We start from the raw sequence: 19,379 nt of genomic DNA, 5'->3' as shown, positions 1-19,379 counted from the left end.
GTGGGCATCTGGCAGAATTTGACTACACTAACAATATTTTTTTGGACCAATCAAAAGGTAGAACAGCGACGCCCGTGTAAGAGCGACGCCCGTGTATCAATTTGCGACGCCCGTGTATCAATTCCCTATTAAATATATAACTAAAGTTTTAATTAAATATCGTATTAGGCCTATAGTAATACTAATTAAAATTATTAATAAGTTTAGTTAAAAACTAGTTTTATAAGTACCCTTAGTCCGATATATCCGCACTTCTAAATAAGTTTATTATTAAGTTTCTAAGCTATATTAATTAATAAGGAATAGTCTAGTTATATAATTAGTTATATTTATTAAAACGTTCTATTAGTTCTAATCCTAATTCGTTATTTATTTTATTATATTATTATAGCGTTTTATATTTAGGCCCGATCCGGTTTTATATATCTACGTTCTTCTTTATTTTTTATTTTATTTACTTTTTAAGGTTTATTATATTCCCCGTTTTATTAAATAAGAAGTCCTTTTTTATATATTTTTACTTTTATATCTTAATTATTTAATTACTTTTTTTAAATTAAAATCTCTTTATTTATATTTATTTTAATCGTTATACCGTTCTTTTTAATTAATTATTTAAAGCCTTTTTAATTAAATTAGGTCTTCTCTTACTTATTCTCTTATTTAATAAAAAAGGGATTTTTAAAAAAAGAAATTATTAAAAAAGTATAAGGTATAAAGGACTCTCGTAATATAGTATTTTAAAAGAACTATTAATACTTATAAAAATAATATAAAATACCTCTTTTAATTAGGTTAATACGGCCTTAATTAATAAAATTATAATTAAAAAGAAGAGGATAATATTAACTAGATTAGAAAAGTAGACTTTTTAATCGTTTTATATTATTATATTTAAAAATAAATTATTAAAAAGGCTTTAGTTCGATCTTAAAAAGTATATATATAATTAAAATAAAAATCCGTATTATTAAACTCGCTATCTCTAATCGGGGCCTTTTTCTTTATATTTTACTCTAATTAGCCCTTTTATAAATACCTATACTTAATTATTTTTTAAAAAAGAACTACTAAGACTAATCGCCCTACTTTATTCTAATACTTTATTAACTTATACTTAGTTCTATAATACGAATTCCTTTTTTATAATCGTCGTTACTAAGATTTCGTATAGTTTTTATAATTATAATTACGCTAATAATACTCCTTATTTATAAAAAATTTTATTAATTACTTTTATAATTCTTAAGCTTACACTTACGAACTATTTATTTAGTTAATAACTAAGGTTATTTACGATTTTATAAAATAGGGGTTACCCCTATAGCCCCTTTTTTTTATATACTTTAGTTAAATAAATTAATATTACGTTAATTTACTTATTATTAAGCTAATCTACAATCTTATATATTTACGTCCCTTAATAATTTAAATTAATATTTACTTACTTATAAAGGATTAGGATTCTATTTAGGATCGGGTTTTTTCCTCTTTTTCTTTACTTTAACTCGCTAAAAGTCGTACTTTAACTAGTACTTATATTAATAGTTATTAATATATTTAATTTTAATAAGGATATATTTAATTTATATATTAGTTATAATAAATCCGTACTTTTATTACTTAATAAATTTATTAAAGTTTAAGTAATTCTTATTTCTTTTTACTATTTTGCTACTACTCTCGTTTTTATTATTTTTAGTAATTATTATTACTTTTTTAAATTACTAACTATTATACTTATTAAGATCCTCTTTTTTATTTAATATAAAAAAGTAAGCTTTAGTAGCTCCTTTTTTAATAATAGTAATAAACGTTTATATTATTATAAGAAGATATAATAATTAGTTTCGGGATTTTTATTAATTACCGATTTTTATTATTCCGTATATTTCTAACTTCTTAAGCCTCGTATTTTTTATAATTTTTAAATTATTTTTTTTTAAACCTACTTCTTTTAGGGTAATATTCTAAAAGAATAGTTAGAAATAAACGCTAAGTAACTTATAAAAGAGTTAAATAAGCTATTAAAAAATAAATAAGTAGTTAAGTATAATTAGTAAAGTTAAGCCCTCTTTTTTATAAAATCGTAGGTTTAAAAAACTTATTAAAAATACTACTCGCTACTCATATTAAATAGGGCTAATTATTTTAAAAATCTTTTTTTTAGTTACTTCTTAGTACCCTATTTTATATTTTTTAAGTAGTCTTTTTTATAGTTTAATTATTATTAAATAATTATTACTTATTAATAATTCTTTTTATTATTTAGTTAATTTTTTAAAATTAGTAATTTCGTACTAAGAGCTAATATAAAAAAGAAGCTCTTTAGTAGCCCTTTAAAAAACTCTTTTTTTTTTTTTTTAAATCCTTATTTTTTTAGCTTTTTTTTAAGTTAATAATAACTATAATAAAAGGTCGTAGGACTATTTTAGGGTAGCTACTTTTTTTTTAAGTTAATCTCTAAAATTTATAATACTCTTAGTTTAATATTATTAAAATCTCTAAATCCCTTCTTTTTTTATAAAACCGTTTTTTATATTATATTCTTAAATAATACTTAAGAAGTAGTTAAGGGAGCTATAAAGAGGTCGTTTAAATTGCGGGTTTATAATCGTATTTATAAAATCCTCGTAATAATAAACCTTTTTATATATTATAAATTTCTTAACTTTATAACTCTTATAAAGGTATTTTTATTACTAAGTAAAAATATTTATATTTAAAAATCCTTTTTTTAATTATATAATATTCTTTTATATTATATTATTAAGCTCGTTTATTATACTAATTAATTAAGTAAATAGTTACTACGTAGGTATTTCTTTTTATTAATTTAACTAGTTAATTTTTAATTATAGGCCGGTTATAAAAAAGTTATTTAATAAAAAAGCTATTTAAAATAATAATAAAAGACTAGTTATTTAAATAGTTTTATTAATTAACGTAGTTTAATATAATAAACATTAACTTTTTATAAATAATAAAAAGTTATAATTATTTAATTCTATATAGTATTTAAAAATTACCTCTTTTTTTATTTATTTTTATAAAGTTAATTAGTACGAATCTCCTATCCCGTATAATATTAAGAAGTCGTTTTTTTTATATAATAAGATATTTTACTAATTTATAATAGTAAAATTTAATTATTAATTAGTATTAATATCCCTATTATAGAATAATTAGTTCGAATTATAGGTTAATAAAGAGATTAATTAAATTATATAAATTTTTATATAAGTATAAAAAGGAAGTTCTAACTATAGGTTAGGCTAGCTATAATAATTATAAATAGGGCCCCTAATTAGCCCCTGCGTAGTTAGCCGTATGCCGCGGTTAAATTAGACTTCTAATCCAATAGATACTGTCCATAGTGAACACTCGCGAGAGACATTGCAAACATACTAGTACTAAACTACTAACAAGAATTACGTGTAACTATGAATTCAGCCTATAATCTTCGCAAGAATACTGAATTAAGAACAGAATAACAAGACTCCACGCTCTTCTACAACGTTTTTTAAGAAAACGAAATTGGAGTTGAGCCTTCCTATAGTTCTGGGTAGGCTGATTGAGCCTCTTGCTTAAGTTAGCCAAGTACTAAGCCGTTGCATTAGAACAACTTACATGAAGTGCCTTATCTAGAAGAAGAAATCCTGATTGGATTTGAGCTTAATCTTAGTCTCCATAGTGCGCAAAGAGAACGAAGTCAGGTCGTCTTGCCTTTGGCTGATGCGCTGTGGAATCGTAAGACATGTTTTGTAAGTACCTCCGAATATCAGCTATCTTGGGTGCATCATCTTCGATTGCAACCATGCCAAGGGAGACTACTTTGACAATCCTTGACACAGGTGCGTTTTCTTGTTGCCCATTGTCGAAAGATTTACGTGCCCCTCTGTCTAGGGGATTGTTCCATATCTGTTGTCCCCAAGTCACAGATAAATGTTTCAATAGAATCATACTGTTGAAATCGATTTGAGCAGTCAAGGCGCTAAGAAAAGGATTTATGATACACTCTATATGCGGAAGAGGAAAACGACACTGAAGACCATCAAACGTAAAATCAACCGGGAAAGAAATTGTCTGGAAATTTCACCGTCCAATCCAAATACCAAACCCAATACCAGACCTATCCGGCACTCGAGTGCAGTTTCCCGTGTCCTGCACGTCCTGCCTCAAAGCACTAATCCCTGTTGTCGTTGATAGAAGTCTCCCAGGCCCTAGCTCCCTTCCTCGATCGGGTTCGTCCTCCAAGTCGGAATCTTCCGGTCTGAGCTGAATCTTCTTCTTCCTAAGGCCCGAAAAGTCGTCAGTCTCCTGACCCGTTGGTTCGTTTTCTTTCGCTACGCAATGCAATGGAAAATAATCTCTCAGAAAAAGTCCAAAGGAAACGACGAACGCCAAGCTTTTGATGCTTTAGACGAAGCCCTGCTTCGCTCTGGCAATGTCGTCCCTGCTCCAGTCCCGGGTCAAAGGAATGTCGTCACGCACAAGATTGTTGTTGCCTTCGACATCGGTAGGGGTGAGTTCTACCTGCACGGCCTTGGGCATGTCGGCGCTCATGCTGAGCCAGCCTCCTGCGAGCATGGCGATTGTGACACCAAGGTATGTGCCGAAAATCAGAACAAGCTTCGTCGCGAAAGATCCCATGATGGGGTCGAGGCTGGAGATCTGGTTGAAGGCGTAAGTCGTGGTGTAAGCCAGGTGGATCAGCTGGAACGGCAAGCCGACGACAGCAGCGCGGATCATGAGCATCGCGGGGCGGCAGTTGGGGCTGGACGAAGATCGGATTTTCTTGTAGGTGGGCCACAACCAGGCGCAGACGGCGAACATGACGAAGAGCTCCAAGCAGTTACCGATTTGGTTCAAGCTGTTGTTGATAAGGCCGCCTTCGTGACTGGGGGATCCTCCGTAGGTTGCCATGCCGATACCCGCAGTGTTCATGAGATGGGTGACGCCCAAGATAATCTTTTCGGTCCATCGCTTCGGTGATCCGGGCAGGATGATGTTGCTATAGAACACACGTGTGTCAGTCTTTCTTATCGACCCCAGGTATTGACGGATTCCCTTACGCCTCGTAAACAATGCCAATCAAGGTCAGTGACAAGCAAGCCAAACTACCGGCGCTAGTCATAATGTTGAACTGGTTTGGAAGCAATGGCTCGTCTCGTTTGATGACTTGGTAGATATCGGCAATGAATCTCATTCCGAAGTGAGAGACAAAGATAGGCCAGCATACCATGCCCTTCTTTCCGTGCTTCCAGGTGATCCATACTGCGGGAGGGAACATGAGGCCATAGAGAACTAGCTCCGCAATCGCCAAGTTGACGACCTCGCTAGAGACGGGGGGAAAGTTGTGTGCTGCAGCTTCGGCCATGTTGTAGGATTTCCGTTAACGGTAAGTTGGCGGGTCTTGATTGGTGCGTTCGGTATCGAATCCAAATCGGGGAATTGAGGATTGACTTTGCGTATACGCAATGATGTGATTTCAAGAATAGCAAGTTGCGCTCTTGAGTATCTAGTTCGATTAAGATGCTGTTTTTGTCAACTTGGCTCGAGATGATGTTGAATTGTCGGCTGATTTGATCATGATCTTGCGTCGTTGATGGACTATTAAAGTAAACCCCTATGTTGAGGCCGAGTCATTTGTCATGACGACGTTTTAGTCTAAAACAAGATCAGACTGCACAACACTGGCAGATCACTGCAACGATTGACAGCCAAATCATTCGTGTTTGGTGTATTGCACTGTTGCACAGCCGGTCGATGGAACTCTCCCACTCTGTACTGCGATACCGAGACCGAGACCGATTCAAACCCAAATTAACGCCCCTGCGCCGTTACGCAGCGCGGGTAACCCCGAGTGGAGCATTTGGCCTTTGACACAGGCGGGGATCCAATGAACGACTGCCGGCAGGCTCTATCCGGCCCTCAAGGCTAGGATGAACCTAGAACAGCCCAAGGATCTGCTATCTTGTGTATGCAAAAGATGGTGACTGAGTGCAACAAGGCGTTTCACTGCCAGTTGTCTGCTCGCACCTGTCTGCCTCGCCCCCAAGCCTTGCAACGATCTGCCCTATGGTGAACTAGCGGAGAATTTTATCTGAAGCCAAGCCACCCATCCAATCTACGTGAACCCGTCCGTCCAGTCGATGTCACCCATTCCGACAGAGAGTGGGGGACAACTGGGCATCAGATCGGCACTAGGGTTGTAAATACCGACAAAGACCAATCAAGGGGCCCTTGATAGCATGGAAAATCTGGCAAACTTTACCTCAAAACAGATTGGAAGCTCGGTTTCGAGAACCAGCGTGACCTTGGACATGGTCAATTGGTCCCAAGCTCCTACCAATGCTTCGCTTCCCCATCAGATGCGGCGCAACTAACCATAGCTGCGGAGGAAAAAGAATGCCTCAATTGTCCGTGACCCTCTTTTCTCCCGTCACGTCTTTCCGGACATATTGATATTTGATTGATTCTGGATCTGGAATTCTCCATCGGCACTTCTTTTCCGTCTCAGCTTTATTTCTCGCATTCTTGCCATCGATGGCGTTCGTGCTGTAACTACTCGGACTTATTGTATGAGCAATCGAGCAACTAGGGTGCCATCGTACGCTTACACACAGAAGCAACTATAATTAAGCTGTCCAGATGTTTTCTAACGAGGCCACCTAACATTCCAGGGTTTGTGAGACTCGCTCTCGCCGTCCGGACTGTCGATGCTTGAGTAAGCACAGGCCAATCGTCCCGTGTTTGACGACTGAACTACTTAAGACAGCTGAACTTGAGGCACGTCTGGCCTAACTTGACTTTCACCTCGCTTTCGCGGTGCTTTGTGGGGAACCAGGATGCAGCTTGCGCTGCCACGCTGGGGGGACCACAGAAAACCACAATACGACATCAACACCACTACGAATTCAACAACTCTGCTCTGAGTGGCTGTATTGACAAATACTATAAAAAACTCTTTGGGCCGTTTATCCGATCTTCTCGACAATCATTCCGGGCTGAGTTGAGATGACTGTCATTTGAAACCCCAACGCGTCTCCATCCCAGGGCTCTTTCGACAACGCTGAGCTCTGCGAAACCGAATTGCAGCATGCACGATGATCGCGAGATTTTCGAGAGCGCCTTGCAATTCGACTCCGAGAAAGAGGACCTGTTGCGTCAGGACATTGCAGTCAGTAACTGTTCCATTGTGCACGAAATCGCACGAATCAGTATCGTAAACTCTCAAAGTTGCTTGTCTTAGTCGTACCCGGGCTTGTGCTACCGATTCAGTGTCGAAATACAACTCAAGTCTGCAAGCTACAATGCAACGCCGAGGTGGGCAATGTTTGACTGTCGAATGCCGAAGAACAGATCAGGGCCGAAAGAAGCAAGTCTGGTTTGGATGGCAGATTGTGCAAGTTCAGCCACCTGAACTTTCTAGAGCGCTTCAAGACACCCCTGCGCTGCCCAGCCCTTGGTATTAATGACGAACGTCCTTGATCGACTAGCTAGCCGTCGTCTACGTCACATTGAGCTAGTTTTAAGAGGTTGTTTTGGGTCCTGAGGAAGCAGACTTAGCGCTTGGTGTAGGCGATATGCCGCATAGTGCAGCCGCCCTAGGTTGCATGCAGACGCAGCCAAGTTCCGGCATCAAATACGACTACCGCAACAAACTTGGAAGTTGGGGAGTCGATATCATCGATCGTTCACCCAAGAGCTCTCCCACATGTTCATCGAAAACTGAAATGACTCTTACCTCCCCTTTCTGGGACATGATGTTACCCTCCGAGTTACCGTCTCGAGGTCACAGCGGCTCGAACGACCTTTCAACCCCTCATAATCGTTTGACACGTTTCTGCCAAGATTTGTTCCTCCCGTTGATGCAGCAAGATTCAACTTGATGCCTCGGGTGACAGATCTTTGGCATGTGTTTATCTCTTGGTTTGACCAATCCTATGCAGGAGTTGAACCGAATAGAGCAGGTCGACATGGGATCTGAAGCATTCAATCTTGTCAATATTTTCATCTTCACTGTTAACATAGCTTTGTCCAGAGTACCTGCTAGTCTCCATCTCGAAACGTCCACGAAGCCCTCACGAAGCCCTCACGAAGCCCTAGCCATCTGGAGTGCTGACAGACGACATCTAGCCACCGGTTCGCTCGTTGCCAGAAACAGCAAGGAACATGAAAGCTCTTCCATGGCTCAAAGCTCATGCCTCTCATTCGCTCATGCAGAAGTTGCACTCTTAAAATGACAGATAAACACGTAAATCAAGGCCAGCCAGCTGCAGCGATGTTGCACATCTGTCCCCCAAACCATGTGAACGAGAATTGCACACAAGCACAAAGGGCATCAGGAATCTGTGGGACGACATCGACTATGCTGCTGAGAGTAACATCACTTGACTAGACACCGAGGTTATCCATGATGCCTCTGCATCATGAGTCTCGGCAACACACATCTGCCAACCTCTTGCCAGTCACTTTGTCTTAGGAACCATTTTACTTGGCATTTGGCATATATCTGCCGAACCTCCACTGAGCTTCTTTATTAGGAAGCTGATCGTCTATCTTGCAGCAATTGGGCTTGTTCTGCGCCGTGTTGAATATCGAACGCAATGGTTCCTAACTCCATACGCCTCCATGATGCAATTGCCTGTGTATCTTGCGGCCAAGGGTTCTTAATGGAGCAACGACACCCAGTACACACCAATGCTACTGTTACCACACTTGAAACAATTCTTTATCAAGTGATCGGAGTTCAAAACCTGTTTTGAACAAGATATATGGTTCGAACCCCAGATGGAAGAACAGAAATACCTTCCCTCCCGACATAGGACATAGCATCTACCCTTTCCAAATGGGGTTCCGCAGATGTGTGGCTTCAGGCCCATGGTCACGTACTAAAGCTTCTGCAGTATTGGAGTCATAGAAAGATACAATCTTAAGGGGCGCATCTTTTTCTGAATGGTAAATCATTGGCGTAGATCGCACTATTCATTTGTGCCAAGACGACCTAGGCACGATGCCATCGAAGCCAGCACGCTACCCCTCAATTCATGCACCACGCGTATCTTGAAATGTTTTAGGCCGCATCATTAATCTTATTATATCGTATGTTTTCGCGTCTCCGACCCGTTGAGGTTGCAGCGACTGCTGCGCTGCTGTGCTTAATCACCTCAACTCCAACTGGCCAGAGAGTTGTCGCCAAGTGCAGCTCCGTGTAAACCATCGGCCGTTCATCTAATCAATAGCACACGTGCGTCCAGTCATCAGAGCGCTCAGACCTCGGGGACTTCGAAGATTCCTGAGGGGGCTAGCAAGTCCAGCCGCTCTCTAAGCTACCGGCGTATGAGATTCAAGGCGGGAAGACGGGACAGGAGAAGGCAACCTCATGTCCGGAATTAGTCGTCGGACATGACTGGAGGCACGCATAATCTCGGCGAGTCATAGATTACCATTGCCAAGGAAGTGAGCTAATCTAGTAAAGGTTGTTTTTGTTGTCCTAGATATCTACAGATAGCGTCGATGACATCGCAGCCTCTCGAGTCTCAGCCAAAGACCTCTGGGTGTCTCGGCAAACTAGACTGGAGAGCTCATCTCTATTCTGTCCGCAGCGCACGAGTCTGCCTTGGCCACCTGGTAATAGGCTCTCGGTGGTCCTTCATTATTGATTGGTGACTGACTAATTCCCCGATCTAGTTGTGGGCCTTGTACCATCTATGGCTGCAGTCATTTCCCCTCCCACGCGTTGTTAATGATGACAGAGTAGCTTCACTCAGCCATCCCATCTAGTTTTGATTTCCTTTTCGTATTCCACGCAGACTGGAACGAACCATTATCTCAGTGTGTACTTACATTATATGACGATCGAACTGCATCGAAATGATGGGATGCGATCAGCGGTCTGTCTACTTTGACGACGAGAAACCACCTATGAAGAGTCACCACATGATGATTCAGAATGAATAAGTCAGTTCAAGTAAACCACAGGTATGTATCATCTTCTGAAAGGGAGCTGCTCTGACATGTCTGAAAGTCAATGACAGTGCTTATGGTGACATTGCTGTATCCGCCTTACGTTTAAGTACTTAGGCAAATGGCGATATGCCTAAATTACGGGCGACATTTTCTATATCATAAGTAAAGAGTGGACTGAGATCACTATCTAATAGCTAGCAGTTTGGATGAAAATCATGAAAGAAAAATGTGAGATGTTGGTCGACAGATTCGCACCACAAATCAAAATCATGCGGAAAGCGCCAAACTCCATTTAGAAACCAAGGAATAATGAAATTGACAAGAAAAGGAATCATCCCTCGGCGCTTCCAACGAGTCAATCGCTCAAGAGTCCCAAATAGCGCCGTAAGCCGGAACACCTCTAGTTTCAAGGCCATAAACAACCTTCTTCGTGATCTTTTCGTTCGCAATGATAATGACAGCTTCGGCGTTGAAGCTCTGAACAAGGTTGTATCCCATCTTCACCAGATCCGGACGACCCGATATCTTGGTGTCGTGAATCACTGCATTGGGGATCTTTTTCTTGATGGCGTCGAGCAAAGGCTTGCCAAACGTCTGCTCGGGCTTTGGTGTGGACCAGATCAACTGCGTCGCGCAGCTTGGCTGTTGAATGTGGCCAAGAAGAGGCCCAATGCCGGATCCAGTGGCAATAACCACGACGCGGTTGAAGCAAGTCGCGATGCGCATGACACCACAGGTCGGGACACCACGAACCCATATGTGGGTGGGGGGCTTCTGGATGCAATTTTTGGTCCAATCGCCAGCGTTGGAAACAACCAAAGAGAAACCCTTCTCGCGATGCTCGACCTTCTCAGGGGCCGGAATCGTGGCGAACGAGTGCCATTCTAGAAGAGGCCTTTGAGAGAGTCTGACGAAGCTGCCGTTGACGGGGACCGTGTAGTCAAAATGCAGTCTCACTGCGTGGTCGGAAAGCACCTCAGCTTCGACAGGAACTTTCTTGAGGAACAACCAAGAGGAGGCGATGCTCATCGTGGCGACCGCCAGCATCCAGAAGCCGGGAGTTCGAATGCATGCGTCGCCCAGGGACATCTCCGCGACCTTGCTGTCGTTCGCGCCGAGGACAACCTGGACCCAGAACAGCCCCAGCATGGTCCATCCGACGAAACGATGGGTCTTCTCGAAGAGGTCGTGATGGGTCTTACGGAACCCGGGCCAAGCGAGACCGATAGTGATGGTGAACAAACCCGTAAGAAGCCAAGACACGACCTTTGAAGCCATAGACTGGTGGCCCCAATTAGGGCACTCTGTCAGCTGGCAGACCTCATCGCTGATGTTGGAAGCCAAAAGCCAAGCTCCGGCAGAAACAGCAGCGCCTGAGTGAACACCGCCAAAGTGGAAAATCCTGGCGCAGCGCTTCCTGATGGCGAGGGGCCAGGACTTTGGCACGTTGCAGGTGATTGTGTAAAGCGCGTTGATGACAAAGTCCTGACGGGCGAGGACTGCGACGACCAGGTTGATGGCTGTGAGAGTGCTGAGCCAGTTGCGCTGGAACCCGGCAAAGACGAGTGCGATGACGGCCGCGATGTTGAAGAGACCCACGATTGTGAAGAGACGGCGGTAAACGATGGCGATCCGGTGAACGAAGCCGCGGTAGGGACGGCCGAGGTTCTTTTCGGGGATGTCGCCGGTGAGGTCGAGCTTCTCGTCTGTCTCGGTGAAGCTGGAAGCGGAGGATTCGGCCTTGAGGTCCGTGGTGGTGGAGTTGCTGTCCGTAGACAGGGACTCCTTTGAGGCGGTCTCCCTGATGGTGACATCGGCGACTTCCTTCTTGTCGGTATTGCCAGTCTCGGTGACCATGTCTTGAAGTGCACGCTTGTCGACTTTGCCATTTGCAGTCAGAGGAAGGGCATCAAGGAAGTGGAACTTGGTCGGGATGGCGTAGTAAGGTTGACGAGCCCTGACGTGGGCTTGTATCGTGTCGAGATCGCAGTCCTTGGGTGCGACAAATCCGTGGATCTCATTGCTGATGAACAACGCGTTGGCCTTTGAGACGATGGGACAAGAGCTGATTGAAGAGGTAACTCCGTCAAGCTCAACCCGGAACCCCTGCAAAGGATGTGTTAGAAAGCCCTTTGTATGTGTGAGTTTGGAGATGCGACTTACTTTAATCTTGATCTGGTCATCGACTCTTCCAAGGATGTCAATGGAGCCGTCCGATCTCCAGCGACCGAGGTCACCAGTGTTGTACATCATAGACCTACAAGTGTGTTAACCGGTAGATCTGAATAACACGATGGATTGTACTCACCCGTCATTAGCAAAAGGGTCCAGCTTGTATCTCTCAGCAGTCTTCTCGGGCAGAGAGACATAACCCCGAGAGATTCCGTGGCCACCGGCCCACATAACTCCGGCTTCTCCAACACCGAGAGAGTTGCCCTGCGCGTCAAGGACGTAGACAGTGTTGTTTGGTGTAGGCTTTCCGATTGTCAGAGCTTCACCCGGGCGGTGAAGATGCATAGTGTTGACAATGGTAGTCTCCGTAGGTCCACAGCAGTTGTAGTAGGTTGCGTGAGTGGCCCAGAGGTCGGCGAGCCTATCAATCTCATCGTCAGTATAACTCACTTTAGAAGTGCAATGGAATTCTCACCTCTGAGAGCTGGGTTCACCTGCCGTCGCAGCAACTCTGATGTTGGAGTACTCCCGAGGATCATACTTGGCCAAAATGCTTGGTGTGCAAATTAAGACTTGAGTCTGTGGGTTATGTTAGTCTTGTCTTGCTGGATGCTAGGTCTTGGTTATCTCACCTCTCTCAGACACGGCTCCCACTTTGAGCCTCTCAAGACGAGAGTTCCTCCGTTGCAGAGACATCCCAGCATCTCCCATGCAGCTACCATATACTTAATCAGCATCAGCGATTATGGTGTTAGTAACTAAGACTTACCCATATCAAAGCTGATGTTCAACACCTGACCCACCCGCGTTCCAGGTGAGATACCCAGGCCACCAGGTGAAAGGCACACGAGGTTAGTCACATTTTTGTGGGTGACATCCACTCCTTTGGGAGTACCCGTAGTTCCTACAGGGCCAAAGGGTTAGCTCAACTGCCTTCTAAGATATAAATGGACGATGACATGTTCGCTTACCCGAGGTGTAGATGACGTAGCAGCCATGGTCTGGTTGGGCCAGGTCCTGGATAGGGTAGGATTGCGAAACCTCCTTATCTTTCTCCGAATCTTCATCAATGACAAAGGTCTCGCAGGGAACACCGAGAGTGTCGAATCGATGCTTCGTCGACTTGAGACATAAAACGTGCTTGCCGCCCGCCTGTTCCAAAACAAATCGTAGTGTAGAGTCTGGCACCACACCGCCATCGAGAGGAACGTACTGAGCACCACAAGAGAGAATCGCAACTATACCAACCAGCATGTCAATGCCTCGCTTTACGACTAGCGGCACTCTATCTCCAGGCTTGACCCCGAGTGTGGTCAGTTTCCTTGATAACTGGTTGGCTCGAGTAGCAAGATCACCGTAGGTGATCTCACGAATTTGCTGCGACGACAAGTCACGCCCTGCAGTGACATCAGGATGAGTCTCTGCATGATGATAGAATGCGGCCGTAACAGTGGGATAGGTGGACTTGATTCGTTCGCCTTGGGTAAAGGATAGAGGGGCTGGCCCAACCGGAGTTGACGCCGAGTCTTGAACGATAGTGTTCTGCATGGCTGCGGGACTAAAATAGACTGGAGGAGGGAACTGGCAAGGATAAATTCCAAATGAGAGCCAAATAAAGACCAGACTATTCCAAATCCTAATAGATCTGAAGGAGTAAATGCTCCTGTTGCTTGTCGACTCGTCACCATGTTGGCGAGCGCTCGAGACTTTAAATATCTTCGCCAGCCTCCTTTGGAGCCCCTCGACAACCTCGACCCCCAATACCCTGACAACGCAAGTCCTCATCCTCCTTCCTGGACCGGACGCAAGAGGAAAATCTCTCACCATCAAGTACATCCGTGTTGAGTTGCATCACACCCAAGGTCATCCACCGGGGTTGTTGCGTGAATCCTCCCACTGATGGCCAGCAGACATCTTCGAACTCCACCCGAGCTACATCGAGAGGTTCGGACTGACACATCAAGATTCTCCTTCCGCGTTGAGAAGACCTCGCAGCCATCTCAAGAAAGAAACCATGTCCTTGTCAGGACTGCGGGTGAACTTGACCGCTGGCTCTCAAACAGGAAAGTTGTCGGGGCCGACGTGCGCGCATACATCCCTTCATCCATCCATCCATCTCATCACATCCAAACATCGATAACATCCTCTTCAAGGTGTATCAACCAAGGTGGCAGAGTCCTGCAACGTGCTGCAAGGCCCCACCTCGCAACTCGTGGGACCTAGCTTCTAGGTGTGGTGCTTCATGCAAGCACTTTCAACCTAGTTGCAAGTTAACGCGTTAATCTTTACAAACAAGTCCAAGTCCACAAATGACATCGGTCTAACGCCCACGGCCCGGCCTGGGGAGTGGGCCCTCGACTGCCGGTGGGCGGGGTGGAACTTGGTTGTCACGATTAACTAACTACCTTCTCGGCCGAGCTTAGGAACATCTGGCCGCCGGAATACGAGACCGCAAACGAAAGCAACGCAGCGTTTCATCGCCTGCTGGCTACCGACATAAAGGCACTAATCACTGATCAATGATCACTGATCGTCCACTCAGTCGCGAGCAACGAGTTTTGGGGCCTGATTGCCTTCTGCGGCGCAGCGGGGAGCTCGGGATCGACTCGGAGGATCGACGAGGCTTCAAGGATCATGTCCTTGGAAAACGAGACCACAAGAAACGGCTCCAGACTTTCTCCAGCTGAGGCCTTGTGACCGACGAAGCTGCTCTTGTCCCTTCTCCCAGGTCCAGTCTTTGCGCAAAAGGCTCTGGCGACGGGCTAGGCTTCATCAGTGAGTGGAGGGAGGATCCAGCCCCCAGAAAGTCCAGATCGAGATGGCTCCAGGATGGCTGCGACGCAATCTAATCAATCTCTACGAGTGGATTCAAGTGGTGTGATTTTCTGCCCCCGCGATCCGTGGGCAGCAACTGGGCCAAGCCATGAAAGTTGGTGTTGACGCTGGCTGGCCTCTCTCTTCGAGCCGGGCCCCGGTGCAACCTATGGGGCCGGGCAACCGTGGGGGACGATTTAGACGCGGACAGGGCGATTCCGTTTGCACTGCGACGTTCCGGAACTATCCCTTGTTGAGAAGCTCTATGTGCCGATGCAACCTCACGTCACTCAACCGAACGCAACCAAACGACCTATCGAGAGGGCCCAAGAGGTGGCCAAGACGCGGGAAGCACATCATACAACCACCTCAAGACGCGGTTCCCTTCTTCGCGCCTAAATCATACAGGTCCATGTCACATGTGAGCGAGGCACAGTTGTTCAAAACCAGAACTTGGCGGCTTTTCGGGAAGCTGCTTGTGGATGACAGATGCTGATGTAAAACCGTACAGGTATCGCTCCTAACCGGTTTCTGTCAACCTTTTTGGACGCTTTCTTCTTCCATATTGCGTGGAAAGAGGTAACATTGGACTAGGCGAAAACAGCGCAAGGCGGGTGATCACATTGCAGTTGCCGCAACGAGCCATCTCCTCCGAGCCGCTGCCGCCGTCTGCATCGGAAGCCCGACCGTAGTGGGGTCACGGAGCTGGGGGTGGGCCGGGGCAACCAAGACTGGATTCCTCAAGGGTGCTGGTGTTTTGAACTTTTGAAGAGCTTCACACGCGCGCGCGCAAGATCGGGAGACATCGCAGGGCTTCGGTTGTTGGCTCGTTGGCCTACGACATTGTCCTGCACTTTATCAAGTTTTCGTCAGCATCTTCAAGGACCGTTTCCCGCGGAATTTCATTGCGATCCTGGTCTTCGGAAGCCCTGTGACGTTTACTCCGAGTCATTTTCGAACGCGCGGGATTAGTTGTGACGTCGCTTCGTCAGCTCCCCCGGTCTTGACTATAACCGATGTCGGACATTTCCTCCCTAAAGGTGGCTGGGATGTTTCTGTTGCTCCCCTATAACGCGTCAAAGGGTTGTATGGCCTGCAACCGTAGCAAAAGCCTCAATTCGCCAAGTCGGCGACATTGTCCGAGTATCAGACGGAGCAGGACCGGTCAGCGTAGGGTTCCTTGGCATGCCAGAGGACGTGTCGGACTTCGGAGCAGGATCCGCTCGAAGTTAATCGGTCGGCGATCAGATCTCAATCAGAATTGGCAACTCTAACCTGCCCATGCACACCTTGTTTGGACTTCCCATGACCTTCACGTGCTGTATAAGATAGCATCAAGTTGGTGTTTTGCCCAGTGGTCGCGGAGACCAAAATTTTGGCCCACTTGGCACGCAAAAGGACTTGAAGATCGCGCACTTGTCGGGTTCACATCAATTAACGTCATTTACGGCATGTTTGCAGTTTGAAGAACTGATCTTGTCTTACCCTCCTGCCGCATCTAGCAGCTGTTTGTCTGTGTCGTGCATAAGCCTCGGAGCTATCCGCAGTGCTACAGAACAAACTTGACAATGCTTGCATACGATGCGGAACATGTGGCAAATCATGTAGCACCCATCTTTCCCTTCACGGTACTTGAACATGGACAGCCTAGAGCTTGAAATAAAGTCCGAGGGCCTTTTGCAGATCTTCCAGAACAGGGTACGGTGCCTGACATATGTTGACACCTAACTAAAGGGGTGTAGTAGCAGATCGCTGACGGCGCTTAGCGGGGTTCAATCATATATGCATAGCTTGAGGTTGTACGGAAGCCCATGCCTTATCAAGACTCAGAATTTGTGTCATATTCGACACCAAATACGCCTTCAGATGAACAGAGGCGATATCTGAAATGGGCTTTCTGCGGCAGCACATGCTACCAAAGTAGGCAGGAACTCCCACAAACTGTACGGTTGGCGTGGCAAGGCAACAATCATTTGTCATGATGCCGCAAACTTCGAAGTCATCAATGCAGGTAATGTAGGTTTCAAGGTAGTCAACATGCAATTTTCCAAGTCCAAAGGCTGCTACTGTGTCCGAGGAACTTTTGGTAAATTTTAAAGGGGTTTTCACTGTTGTTTCGAGTGTCGAGACCGCCCTTTTGCTCTTTGTATAGTATGAGGAGAATACATGCATCGTGGGCAGCCAACCAGATTGGCATTGATTTTTGGTTCAAAGGCTAAGCAGGGAGGACTCAAACGAAGCGATGTCAAAGAATTTAGGCCCTTTTTCCCAGGCAGCAAACGAAGGAATAATTAACAACAAAATACAAGGCAGGTAGTACACTTCGGATGAAACTGGGGCCGCCTACCTAGGCAGGAATCAGGCTTCCTGTCTACCTACACAGTTCTTCTAGAACAAGTCAACTGTCTCCATCGTATCCCACAATCAAACGCCAAAAGTGAGAATAGCTTCACCAAACCTACAAACAGATGCGATGGTATAAGCATGGAGGGTACAATGCCCACAGCAACTCTCGCTCCTTCCGTTTTCCATCGCTACAGACAGCCCCATCTCATCAAACGCCGCATCCGAGTTCCGAAAAAGAAGCACCGCCGCTACACTCGATCCAGAATATTGCCAAAACAGGAAAGTCACATTCTCGCGATAGCATCTCGAGATAGCACGCCTAGCATCAACATGTCTCGTTCCAGCTCTGGCAAGGTCAGCGCTTCCTCGGGTTCCACGGCCAACCTCAACCCGTCCGCTCAGCCCTTCACCCCCACGCGCGTCGATAGTTCTCCTACCAGTACTCCAGTTGATCACGGTATGTATATGCATATGCCAGCCAAATACGCACATCTCAATCCTCCTCCTCCTCACATGAGAGGCTTCATTCCCCCGCGATTTCACGTGCCAGCCCCACCCCCACCGTTTGGCCACGTCGATCAGCAACCCGGATCTTCACATGGACATGGTGCCATCCCACCATCTTCATCGCAACATAACGCTAACCCCCAAACCGCAGGCGATCTTGCCTACCACCAGGCCAAAGCCGTTGAGGCTGCAAACATGGCGGCAGCGCAAGGTATGCCTTATCCTGGGTACGATCCTACCCACCCTCCTCAGCCTCCATACCCGCCTCACCCATTCTACCGTCCTTCCCATTACGGCGCGCCTCATGCGGCTCATGCAGGCCCAATCCCTCCTTCTCATCCCGGTCTCAAATTCCGTCCTGACAGTAATCTAGGCTCTCGGCCTCCCGGCTACGGCCCTGACGATCATCGCTCTTCTCCAGTCGATCCAGCAGCAGCTGCTGCTGGCTATTCGACCTACAACCTGTACGCTCAATACTTTCAACACACCCCTCCCGGACGTTCTTCTACGCCTGGTTCGGCCGGTCTTTCGGCCGGTCCCTTCAACCCTACCACCCCGCCCAACCGGCACAGCAGACCCGGCCAAGCTGACCCCACCCCGCCAGCGCATACATTCTCCGATGATGGCGAGTTTTACCCCGGCACTGACCCACGCCTGAAGAACCACAACCGCGCGGCAAACTCTCAGTGAGGAAGTTGGGAAATAAGAGGGAGATCGTCGAGCTGGAGGTCGTACCGTTACTACGTTATCAGGCTGCGGATGGTTCCTTTCGTTATCTCAGATGTCGACAAGTGTTGCAGTGAAAAGGCGATGAAGTCACGTCATCGGATAGCAGAGATTCGCACTTGAGCTTCTTGTCTGTCAGGCGTCAACTATGATCAATGGTCAACTCTTGCTTTATGGCTTCTTCTCTTCTCACACGGTATGACAAAACATGGAAGGAACCTCATGGAAAATGTAGGGAGATGCTGCCAGCTTTGGGAACGGATATTGAAACTGCTGCGCATATTTTCGAGGAGTTTCCTCCATGCTGGGCAGCTTAGTGATCTCCCCAGCTCGTCAAAACTTCTGGAGCCTTCCCAACAATGACCCTTCCACAAGGCAAAGTCAAACTTCAGTTCTTACAGTTTAGACACATGAGGTAATGAGTAAACATTGAGCCTCATGCTAGTACCATATAGACTAAGAGTAGGCCATCCTAGAACCCTACCATTAACTGATGTCGTAATGCCAATTCGGTTGAGCTAAACTTCAATGACATCCAGCAGGCATCTAGTACACTTTTTTGATCCTTGGTACAAGAGCAATCTCTAATAACAGGAAATGGATGGACGAATTGGTCTTTTTCTTCATTTGGAGACAAACCTGACACAAATTTTACGCCTAAAGTAAACCAAATCCGCCAGTACTCAGATAGTGTGTCACCTGTCTTAGGCTTCAAACTCCTCACTTTCTGTAAGGAATGTATGTAAACGACAGTATGGGAAAGAGCCACCACAGAGTGGAAGCCGGCGCATGCCATAGGGGTGGTGGCAGTAGCATCTGATGAATACATGTGATCACGT

General features: G+C 45.4%; 4 protein-coding genes across 4 annotated transcripts; 2 read left to right on the top strand and 2 right to left on the bottom strand.

Moving 5' to 3' along the window:
- Nucleotides 1–4,419: 4,419 nt before the first annotated feature.
- On the bottom strand, nucleotides 4,420–5,380 carry CTAM01_15329 (uncharacterized protein; the record flags this gene model as incomplete). The annotated part of the gene is made up of 2 exons (XM_060531326.1): nucleotides 4,420–5,014; nucleotides 5,076–5,380. The coding sequence occupies 2 exons, from the start codon at nucleotides 5,378–5,380 to the stop codon at nucleotides 4,420–4,422; spliced, it is 900 nt and encodes a 299-aa protein (XP_060374112.1).
- Nucleotides 5,381–10,338: 4,958 nt separating this feature from the next.
- CTAM01_15328 (AMP-binding enzyme) lies at nucleotides 10,339–13,695 on the bottom strand (the record flags this gene model as incomplete). The annotated part of the gene is made up of 7 exons (XM_060531325.1): nucleotides 10,339–12,081; nucleotides 12,139–12,232; nucleotides 12,284–12,568; nucleotides 12,623–12,726; nucleotides 12,780–12,862; nucleotides 12,917–13,051; nucleotides 13,119–13,695. The coding sequence occupies 7 exons, from the start codon at nucleotides 13,693–13,695 to the stop codon at nucleotides 10,339–10,341; spliced, it is 3,021 nt and encodes a 1,006-aa protein (XP_060374111.1).
- Nucleotides 13,696–14,161: 466 nt separating this feature from the next.
- Nucleotides 14,162–14,287, top strand: CTAM01_15327 (uncharacterized protein; the record flags this gene model as incomplete). The annotated part of the gene is made up of 1 exon (XM_060531324.1): nucleotides 14,162–14,287. The coding sequence occupies one exon, from the start codon at nucleotides 14,162–14,164 to the stop codon at nucleotides 14,285–14,287; it is 126 nt and encodes a 41-aa protein (XP_060374110.1).
- Nucleotides 14,288–17,637: 3,350 nt separating this feature from the next.
- CTAM01_15326 (uncharacterized protein) lies at nucleotides 17,638–18,504 on the top strand (the record flags this gene model as incomplete). Its single annotated transcript, XM_060531323.1, has 1 exon — nucleotides 17,638–18,504. One exon carries the CDS (start codon nucleotides 17,638–17,640, stop codon nucleotides 18,502–18,504), a length of 867 nt encoding a protein of 288 aa, XP_060374109.1.
- Between the last annotated feature and the right edge of the window lie 875 nt (nucleotides 18,505–19,379).

Source organism: Colletotrichum tamarilloi (assembly GCF_030869305.1).
Source record: "Colletotrichum tamarilloi strain Tom-12 chromosome Unknown Scaffold_157.1, whole genome shotgun sequence".
Lineage (NCBI taxonomy): Eukaryota > Fungi > Ascomycota > Sordariomycetes > Glomerellales > Glomerellaceae > Colletotrichum > Colletotrichum tamarilloi.
This window is presented reverse-complemented; position numbering and strand designations above follow the sequence as displayed.